This window comes from Bombina bombina, chromosome 12, assembly GCF_027579735.1.
Source record: "Bombina bombina isolate aBomBom1 chromosome 12, aBomBom1.pri, whole genome shotgun sequence".
Taxonomy (NCBI): Eukaryota; Metazoa; Chordata; class Amphibia; order Anura; family Bombinatoridae; genus Bombina; species Bombina bombina.
In genome coordinates, this window is record NC_069510.1 from 133,257,814 (window position 1) to 133,269,695 (window position 11,882).

Below are 11,882 nucleotides of genomic sequence, written 5' to 3' on the forward strand. Positions count from 1 at the left end.
TTTGGCATACTGCAATTCTTCACTTTGGATACCTTGTTGTTGTCATGAATTGCAGTGACTTTACCAAAAGTATACTCGTACCTGTATGTACCATGTGTATGAACTCCTAATAAAAGGAAATAAAAAAAAAACACGAATCAATCAATAAATACATAATGCTTGATGCTGCGCATGCGCAGAAATAATCACGCATCCTGCTGCGCATGCGCAGAAATAATCACGCATCCTGCTGCGCATGCGCGGCAGTATTACACGTTTTTTTTTTTACCGTGCTATGCATGCGCTGTATTACACTTCTTGATCATGCTGCGCATGCACATATGTTCCACGGTACTCGGTCATGTTGCGCATTGCCAGGCGTACGCATGCGCAGCTGCATTACGCTACTTGTGCAGCTGTGACACTATTTGGCAATGCTGCGCATGCGCGTAGCCTTGTTTGGGGAAAATTTTGAATGTCGGCGCAATATCTGGGCGAGTAAGGAGAACTGGTACTGTGTTATTCTATCCGCCTCTCACATGCAGCTGTAAACAACAATAACATGGATTCTATACGAGGGGAGGATATGACTTTACCGCTGGATTTTAACAACAGGTTAGTTTGTGTGGAGAGACAGTAAATGTGTTTGTGCTCTGTGGGGGGAGAAAAGTCTGAAACTGTAGTAGGAGAGGTATCTGTTTTATACAGAGAGATAGGGGCCTGTCCCTCTGGCATATCCATAAGATCTGTTTTATACAGAGAGATAGGGGCCTGTCCCTCTGGCATATCCATAAGATCTGTTTTATACAGAGAGATAGGGGCCTGTCCCTCTGGCATATCCATAAGCTGTGTTTTATACAGAGAGATAGGGGCCTGTTCCTCTGGCATATCCATAAGCTGTGTTTTATACAGAGAGATAGGGGCCTGTCCCTCTGGCATATCCATAAGATCTGTTTTATACAGAGAGATAGGGGCCTGTCCCTCTGGCATATCCATAAGATCTGTTTTATACAGAGAGATAGGGGCCTGTCCCTCTGGCATATCCATAAGATCTGTTTTATACAGAGAGATAGGGGCCTGTCCCTCTGGCATATCCATAAGATCTGTTTTATACAGAGAGATAGGGGCCTGTCCCTCTGGCATATCCATAAGCTGTGTTTTATACAGAGAGATAGGGGCCTGTTCCTCTGGCATATCCATAAGCTGTGTTTTATACAGAGAGATAGGGGCCTGTCCCTCTGGCATATCCATAAGCTGTGTTTTATACAGAGAGATAGGGGCCTGTCCCTCTGGCATATCCATAAGCTGTGTTTTATACAGAGAGATAGGGGCCTGTTCCTCTGGCATATCCATAAGCTGTGTTTTATACAGAGAGATAGGGGCCTGTTCCTCTGGCATATCCATAAGCTGTGTTTTATACAGAGAGATAGGGGCCTGTTCCTCTGGCATATCCATAAGCTGTGTTTTATACAGAGAGATAGGGGCCTGTCCCTCTGGCATATCCATAAGCTGTGTTTTATACAGAGAGATAGGGGCCTGTCCCTCTGGCATATCCATAAGCTGTGTTTTATACAGAGAGATAGGGGCCTGTCCCTCTGGCATATCCATAAGCTGTGTTTTATACAGAGAGATAGGGGCCTGTTCCTCTGGCATATCCATAAGCTGTGTTTTATACAGAGAGATAGGGGCCTGTCCCTCTGGCATATCCATAAGCTGTGTTTTATACAGAGAGATAGGGGCCTGTTCCTCTGGCATATCCATAAGCTGTGTTTTATACAGAGAGATAGGGGCCTGTCCCTCTGGCATATCCATAAGCTGTGTTTTATACAGAGAGATAGGGGCCTGTTCCTCTGGCATATCCATAAGCTGTGTTTTATACAGAGAGATAGGGGCCTGTTCCTCTGGCATATCCATAAGCTGTGTTTTATACAGAGAGATAGGGGCCTGTCCCTCTGGCATATCCATAAGCTGTGTTTTATACAGAGAGATAGGGGCCTGTTCCTCTGGCATATCCATAAGCTGTGTTTTATACAGAGAGATAGGGGCCTGTCCCTCTGGCATATCCATAAGCTGTGTTTTATACAGAGAGATAGGGGCCTGTCCCTCTGGCATATCCATAAGATGTGTTTTATACAGAGAGATAGGGGCCTGTTCCTCTGGCATATCCATAAGCTGTGTTTTATACAGAGAGATAGGGGCCTGTCCCTCTGGCATATCCATAAGCTGTGTTTTATACAGAGAGATAGGGGCCTGTCCCTCTGGCATATCCATAAGATGTGTTTTATACAGAGAGATAGGGGCCTGTCCCTCTGACATATCCATAAGCTGTGTTTTATACAGAGAGATAGGGGCCTGTCCCTCTGGCATATCCATAAGCTGTGTTTTATACAGAGAGATAGGGGCCTGTCCCTCTGGCATATCCATAAGATGTGTTTTATACAGAGAGATAGGGGCCTGTTCCTCTGGCATATCCATAAGCTGTGTTTTATACAGAGAGATAGGGGCCTGTCCCTCTGGCATATCCATAAGCTGTGTTTTATACAGAGAGATAGGGGCCTGTTCCTCTGGCATATCCATAAGCTGTGTTTTATACAGAGAGATAGGGGCCTGTCCCTCTGGCATATCCATAAGCTGTGTTTTATACAGAGAGATAGGGGCCTGTCCCTCTGGCATATCCATAAGCTGTGTTTTATACAGAGAGATAGGGGCCTGTCCCTCTGGCATATCCATAAGATCTGTTTTATACAGAGAGATAGGGGCCTGTCCCTCTGGCATATCCATAAGATGTGTTTTATACAGAGAGATAGGGGCCTGTCCCTCTGGCATATCCATAAGATGTGTTTTATACAGAGAGATAGATGAGGGAGCTGTCACATATACCTGTGTTTTATACAGAGAGAGATGAGGAGCTGTCACATATACCTGTATTTTATACAGAGAGAGAGATGAGGGAGCTGTCACATATACCTGTATTTTATACAGAGAGAGAGATGAGGGAGCTGTCACATATACCTGTGTTTTATACAGAGAGAGATGAGGAGCTGTCACATATACCTGTGTTTTATACAGAGAGAGAGATGAGGAGCTGTCACATATACCTGTGTTTTATACAGAGAGAGAGATGAGGGGCTGTCACGTATATCTGTGTTGTATACAGAGAATCTGGAAAAGAGTTTCTTGGTGCCAAATACCAGGGTATGTTTTTTGGGGACAGTCATAGACTGAATTTCCATGAAGATTTTCTTGACGGAGGTCAGAAAATCCAAGCTTCTTGGTTTTTTATCCTCTGTCAGTCTATCAGTGGCTCTGGTTATTGAGGTAATTGGTCTTTTATCGTTTCCATCTGAGACCTCTACAGTTATACATGCTGAGACAATGGAACGGAGACCACTCTGACCTATCTCAGAGGATAGTCCTAGACAAGTAGTCCTCTCAAGACGGACTCCCGATACTGTTCTCAGTATCGGGAGTCCGTCTTGAGAGTGCGGTCCGCACTAATTAAGATTATGAAATTGTCTTTAAGAAGGCCTCAGGATAGGCCGAAACGTCGACATTCTCTGATATATGTAATTAGTAATATAAATAAAGGATACTTATTGAATTAAGTCCTGTGAGTGCCCTCCATCTACATAATTGCTCTATTCTGTCTATTTGAGGAAAGCACCCATGCATTGGCAGCACAGGAGTGGAAGGAGTGCTAGGCCACCGGCTACAGTGTATGTATGTATGTATATATATATATATATATATATATATATATATATATATATATATATATATATATATATATATATATATATATATATATATATATATATATATATATATATATATAATATATATATATATATATATATATATATATATATATATATATATATATATATATATATAATGTGGCCCTCGGTTTACGCCGGTTCAATTTGCGCCGTTTCAGAAAAACCTTTTTTTTCAGTCATGTGACTGCTATTGAAAGCATTGAGAAGCATGGCATACATTAAAATAGCCAGTAGGTGGAGCTGTCCGCTTGTATTGCAGCAAAGACATGCAAAGCCAAGCAAGGCAGACGTGATCAATGGATCAGCTTTCAAAGGAACAAGATTTAGCAGCCACTTCCCTTAGTTGCAGACTCAATGCAGAGAACTGTTTGCAGAAAAAGGCAGGTAAAAAAAGTTTTTGTTCATTAAAGCTTAGTTTGATGATGATGATACACTCTGTGTGATAATTTTATTAGGTGCGGTTTAGCAAATGTTTTTGTTCATTAAACTTAGTTTGATGATGATACAATCTATATTATTAGGTTTATAATGCGGTTTACCATTTAAAGTCTTCATTTCAAAGCTGTAAAAATAATGTTTTAGGTGCTACTTATGACAATTTTGAGAGGGGCCTGGAACCTAACTACCTCACTTCCCATTGACTTACATTATAAACTGGGTTTCAATTTACAACGGTTTTGATTTGCAACCATTCCTCCTGGAACCTAACCCTGGCGTAAACTGAGGGCTACCTGTGTGTGTGTGTGTGTATGTATGTGTATATATATATATATATATATATATATATATATATATATATATATATATATATATATATATATATATATATACACACACTACACTTGTGCTGTATGGTATATATAGACCTACAATACACATGTACTGTATGGTGTAAATATACACCTACTATGCACCTCTGCTGTGTGGTATATATACACCTGCAATACACTTGTGCTGTATGGTGTGTATATATACACCTGCAATACACTTGTGCTGTATGGTGTGTGTATATATATACACCTGTGCTGTATGGTGTATATATACACCTACAATACACCTGTGCTGTATGGTGTGTATATATACACCTACAATACCCCTGTGCTGTATGGTGTGTGTATATATACACCTACAATACACCTGTGCTGTATGGTGTATATATACACCTACAATACACCTGTGCTGTATGGTGTATATATACACCTACAATACACCTGTGCTGTGTGGTGTATATATGCACCTACAATACACTTGTGCTGTATGGTGTATATATACACCTACAATACACTTGTGCTGTATGGTGTGTATATATACACCTACAATACACTTGTGCTGTATGGTGTATATATACACCTACAATACACTTGTGCTGTATGGTGTATATATACACCTACAATACACCTGTGCTGTATGGTGTATATATATACCTACAATACACCTGTACAATACACCTGTGCTGTGTGGTATATATACACCTACAATACACCTGTGCTGTGTGGTATATATACACCTACAATACACCTGTGCTGTGTGGTATATATATATACACCTACAATACACCTGTGCTGTGTGGTATATATATATATACACCTACAATACACCTGTGCTGTGTGGTATATATATATATACACCTACAATACACCTGTGCTGTGTGGTATATATATATACACCTACAATACACCTGTGCTGTGTGGTATATATATATACACCTACAATACACCTGTGCTGTGTGGTATATATATATACACCTACAATACACCTGTGCTGTGTGGTATATATATATACACCTACAATACACCTGTGCTGTGTGGTATATATATATACACCTACAATACACCTGTGCTGTGTGGTATATATATATACACCTACAATACACCTGTGCTGTGTGGTATATATATATACACCTACAATACACCTGTGCTGTGTGGTATATATATATATATACACCTACAATACACCTGTGCTGTGTGGTATATATATATACACCTACAATACACCTGTGGTGTGGTGTATGTGTGTGTGTGTGTGTGTATATATATATATATATACACACCTGTGCTGTGTGGTGTGTGTGTATATATATATATATATATATATATATATATATATATATATATATATATATAACAAGAGAATGCACTCTCAGGACTTTTTAAAAAACCCCCAAAAAAAACAATTTAATGGAACGTTTTCGGGGTTCACAACCCCTTCATCAGCATACAGATCAAACAAACTACAACTCATTTATAGTGTTACATACAAATTAAATCACACCAACTTAAGTGCCTCTCCAAAAAAGTGCGCCAATATTTCGAGCTTGGAACGCATCTTGCGTTCCACAGTGCTGTCCGAAACCGGAAGTTTCATTACCTCACTTCCGGTTTACGGTTCCAATATACAATTGTGAATTTATTCATAAAGTAGTGCAATCTACATGTCTGAACATTCTTGTGTGACATACCAATGTAGAAAACTTCATATAGACAAACATGTGGAGCATTGCCACAAATGCCTAAAATTGTGATAAATATTAGAAAGTGTTAGTGCATCGAGTTGGCATGGTGACAGTAACCATGGTAATTGTATACCGTGTAAATTACCCATAAGTGCCATTACCTGTGTTAAGTTTAAAACCGAATACCTACTGGACAGAACAACGATTTTCTTAATGTGCAAAACAGCATAAATTCATGCTGAATGTGCTCATTACAGTAAAAATAATAATAATGATTAAAATAATAATTGGACTATATATCAGTACGTGTGGTTGGAATGACATTTTCTAAATAAGAAACAAATGAAATGCTGCAAATATGGATGGAAAAAATAAAAATGTGACACCAATATGACATATAGTAAACTTGGACCCACTGACAGTTGACATGAATATTGCTTCAATCGATATGCGAACAGATAGATGCATAAAGTGAGAGCAATATGTAATAAAAGGAATATGTGGGATATTGTAAGGCTGTACAAATTATCAGCTATACCGCTGGGGCATCACATCATGTTCATATAAAGTAAATTTGGCCATCGGGCGGTTATAGCATACATCAGCCCAAATATAGATGCAGATGATTATATGTAGTGGCTGGGAAAAAGTATAAGGGTGGTAACCTTATTTTGGAATTATAGCCTCAAACATGACAGCAAAGCAACCTATATCACAAGATAGAAGAAATAATGATAATGATAATAAGGACATGTAGCTCATATAAACAGTCCCCACATTAGAAATTTCTCCAAGTGGGTATAGTAGTATTCATATCCGCTTTAAGACTGGTGGTGCGTTTTTGAACAGTGGGTAATTGCACAGGGCAGACCAGGCTTCCACGGAGAGGATGGAGACAGATGTCCCCCCTGCTCCGTGCCGTTAGGTGCACAACACTTTCCCCTACAAATAGGGGCAAATGGAATGTGTACCAAAACGGAGCCACCATGTCCACCTGACATACCTCAAGTATGTAGCACCCCAATTGTTGATCACATAATGCTCTTAAAGTCCGGCATGGTATTCAAGCCGCCTGGTTGTATCGTGCCCAGTCTGAACATCCACTGGGCCTCGCGTTTCAGAAGTTGCTTGTTCCGGTCGCCCCCTCGATCCAATGGGGGTATGTGATCAATTAGAATGTAACGGATGGAAGACACTGAATGTCCCTTTTTGGCGCAATGTCGCGCCACTGGCTGCTCAGAATCACCTTGTTTGAGTGCAGTCCTTATGGCGTGGCGATGATTTGCCATACGCTCACGTAGTGTGCCAGATGTTTTCCCTATATAGAAACAGGAACATGGACAAAATAATAAATATATTACGTGAGCGGTGGTACACGTAATAGAGTGCCTGATAGAAAATGTTCGATTTGTGTGTGGATGATGGAATACTTTGGTACCCACTAGGCCATTACATGTTGTGCAGCCCAAACAGCGATAGGATCCCTTGATATTCCTTTTGTTCCCGGTCAGATAACACTTCTTGGGGTCCGTTTTCACCAATAGATCCTTAAGATTAGTCCCCCTCTTGAACCCAACCATAGGTTGTAAATTGTGAGTAAATGTGAGCTTAGGGTCTGAAGACATAATTGGCCAGTGCTGGCGAAGGATCTGGCCAACATTTTTAGTCGCTGGAGTGAAAGTGGTGGACATAATGAGCTTATCACTTGTGTCCCTTTTGGGTTTAGGTAGAATCAAATCCGTCTGTGTTAATGTTGAAGCGGATTCCATGGCGTCTTGTATTACCGGGATCTTATATCCCCTATTCTGGAACCTCTCACCCACTCCTTTCAATTGGGAGACCCCAGTTTCGGCATTAGAATTTTTGCGCTTTGTTCTTATGTATTGTGATTTTACTATGCCTTTTAGTAGGGCTGGGGGATGGCAACTATCTGCCCTTAGTATAGAGTTGCGGTCAGTGGGTTTATGGTATAATGTGGTTCCTAGATTATTGGAATCCTTGAAGACTGTTAAGTCCAAGAAATGAATGGATTGAAAATCCACTGTCATCTTAAACTTGACATTGTTGGTAGTGTTGTTATACACGTCAAACCATTTGTGGAGTTCCTCTAGGCCCCCTCGCCACACCAAGAAAATATCATCTATGTATCTGTAATAACAAATGATGGATACATTCGGCGTGTTCCACAGATACATGTTTTCGAATTGTGACATGTAGATGTTGGCGTACAAGGGGGCCATGGAGGAACCCATGGCTGTGCCAGCGGTTTGTAAATAAAATTTATTTTCAAACCGAAAATAGTTTTTAAACAGACAGTATTCAATAAGGGACAGTAAGAATTCCACTGGGGGACCCTCATAAAGGGGGTTTCCCGTGAGATGTTCTTGTATGGCTTTAAGTCCATCAAGATGGGGTATAATAGTGTACAGACTGTTGACATCCAGAGTGACGAGCAAATCATCTGGCTGGATGTCAACAGTCCGTATCTTACGAATGAAATCATTCGTGTCCATAACGTAAGACCGTGTTTCCCTCACCACTGGCTGTAATAGTACATCCACATATTGTGCTACAGGCTGGGTGAGTGACTCCCTAGCCGACACAATAGGACAGCCCGGTGGGTGGTCCAGTGTTTTATGGATTTTGGGGATTGAATACAAAATGGGTATCTTAGGATGTATAGTAGTGCAGAAATCACGAATGTGCTCAGTTAAGTACCCTTGTTCAAATCCCAAATTAATCAGTTTGTCAAGCTGTGTTTTGAATTGTATAGTAGGGTCAGATGTTAACAGGTTATATGTCAGGGTATCAGCCAATTGTTCCAGGATGTCATCTCTATAATCATTATAATCCAAAAGGACAATGGCCCCGCCCTTATCGGCGGGCCTGATGACTATAGAGGAATCATTCTGGAGGGTTTTAATGGCTTTCAATTCATCTCTGGAGAGATTATGTTTCCACAATGTGTCTGTTCTTGCTGTGTCCAAATCTTGGGTTATCAGCCTCAAAAAGGTTTTAGTACTTGGACTGCTATTAGTGGGTTCAAAGGAACTGGGTACTTTGCATTTGAGTTCAACGTGGGACTTCAGTGATGGCGACTCTTTATTTTGAAAAAATTCCCTAATCTTAAGGGATCTATTCAGTTTGTAAAGGTCTAGCTTAAGGTCAAATTCAGATACTGGGGTGCTCGGCACAAAAGATAAACCTTTGTTAAGAATTTTGCGCTCACTGTCAGTCAAGGTGTGTGTACTCAGATTAACAATTATGTCCTCTGTCGTGGTCGTCTGGGGGGTCTGTGTCTGATGCCCCGCCCGCCTGATATAGGGTCTGTGATGCCTCCCCCTCCCCGAGAGCGTGTTGTTACCCCTAAAAAATGACTAGGGGTTGAATGTGATCTGGGTTCATGTGAGGAAAATTGGTCCTGATGTCTATGTGGACCAGGTGGAGTAAACAAAGTGCCAGAGGGATTCCTTTTGGTGTTAGTGGAGTCTTCCCCACTCGTATCTACCGTATCAAAGTGTACCCGTCTGGTTCTGTGTCTCCTCCTGGTCTGATTCCCCTGTGTGGTGGTCAGCCATTTATACACTTTTCCCTGCGTGTAATCACTGTTGACAGTCTCCAATTTTTTGTTCTTAAATGTAATTAAATCACTCTGGTATTTGTCAATTTGCAATTTGATTTTTGATAACCAATTTTCTTGGGTGTCACTGGTGAGTGTGATGTTATGTAAAGATTCAAAAGTTTGTATTTCTATCCTAACTTTGCTTAGAATTACAGTGACCTCCTCTATAACCAATAGTATTGGGTCTAAAGAGCACTTGTTTAAAATAAAACACCATTTCTTTCTAAATTCTGGGTTATCACGTCCAATAGTAGGTACATTGTGGACTCTAAATCCACGGGGAATGTGGCCTGTTCTATAATAATCGGACAGATAGCTGCCATGTAACGCTAGATCAACCTCTCTTTTTTTTAATTTAAGCAAAGTGTAATACAAATTAACTGGGGTCTCACCAATAGTTTTGGAGATGGGTGCGAACAAAATCCGATCAGCATCATCTGAAGTATAAGATACAGTGCCTGTCTGTGCTGCCACGGCCTGGCAAGTCAGATCCTCCACCTGGATGTTGGGATCTGGGGTGTTGATATCCTCTGTTCTCGGTTGGGATGTCATGTTAGAGGGGAGCATTGAGTAGTGTACAAATGGAAAGAAAAGTATCTGGAAAATTAGTTCACAGCAGCCAAAGTCCAAGCACAAAAAATACTGAAAGCACAGAAGGAATTGTGCAGCCCAATTATGAAAGCGCTGGAAATGTAGATAAATGAGGTTAAACAGGGGGGTTCCACTGGTCAGAAGGTAAATAATAGACAATTTCCAGTTCAGCCCACCGATAGCCAACTCGCCTGGGTGCAATGATATAGCATCGAATAGAAAACAAGAGAATGCACTCTCAGGACTTTTAAAAAAAAAAACAAAACAATTTAATGGAACGTTTTCGGGGTTCACAACCCCTTCATCAGCATACAGATCAAACAAACTACAACTCATTTATAGTGTTACATACAAATTAAATCACACCAACTTAAGTGCCTCTCCAAAAAAAGTGCGCCAATATTTCGAGCTTGGAACGCATCTTGCGTTCCACAGTGCTGTCCGAAACCGGAAGTTTCATTACCTCACTTCCGGTTTACGGTTCCAATATACAATCGTGAATTTATTCATAAAGTAGTGCAATCTACATGTCTGAACATTCTTGTGTGACATAGTAATGTAGAAAACTTCATATAGACAAACATGTGGAGCATTGCCACAAATGCCTAAAATTGTGATAAATAAATATTAGAAAGTGTTAGTGCATCGAGTTGGCATGGTGACAGTAACCATGGTAATTGTATACCGTGTAAATTACCCATAAGTGCCATTACCTGTGTTAAGTTTAAAACCGAATACCCACTGGCCAGAACAACGATTTTCTTAATGTGCAAAACAGCATAAATTCATGCTGAATGTGCTCATTACTTGGGGTATGTCAGGTGGACATGGTGGCTCCGTTTTGGTACACATTCCATTTGCCCCTATTTGTAGGGGAAAGTGTTGTGCACCTAACGGCACGGAGCAGGGGGGACATCTTTCTCCATCCTCTCCGTGGAAGCCTGGTCTGCCCTGTGCAATTACCCACTGTTCAAAAACGCACCACCAGTCTTAAAGCGGATATGAATACTACTATACCCACTTGGAGAAATTTCTAATGTGGGGACTGTTTATATGAGCTACATGTCCTTATTATCATTATCATTATTTCTTCTATCTTGTGATATAGGTTGCTTTGCTGTCATGTTTGAGGCTATAATTCCAAAATAAGGTTACCACCCTTATACTTTTTCCCAGCCACTACATATAATCATCTGCATCTATATTTGGGCTGATGTATGCTATAACCGCCCGATGGCCAAATTTACTTTATATGAACATGATGTGATGCCCCAGCGGTATAGCTGATAATTTGTACAGCCTTACAATATCCCACATATTCCTTTTATTACATATTGCTCTCACTTTATGCATCTATCTGTTCGCATATCGATTGAAGCAATATTCATGTCAACTGTCAGTGGGTCCAAGTTTACTATATGTCATATTGGTGTCACATTTTTATTTTTTCCATCCATAT

The 11,882-nt window shown here is 40.5% G+C and overlaps 1 protein-coding gene across 2 annotated transcripts in view; it reads left to right on the forward strand.

The window, feature by feature from the left end:
• Window positions 1–305: 305 nt before the first annotated feature.
• Window positions 306–11,882, forward strand: part of CDK5RAP2 (CDK5 regulatory subunit associated protein 2) — a 538,634-nt gene continuing 527,057 nt past the window's right edge. For both annotated transcript variants that reach the window (XM_053695716.1, XM_053695717.1), the window contains exon 1: window positions 306–594. In XM_053695716.1, coding sequence (XP_053551691.1) covers window positions 542–594 — 53 coding nt within the window. In that variant the 5' untranslated portion in view covers window positions 306–541. The remainder of the gene's footprint in view (window positions 595–11,882) is intronic.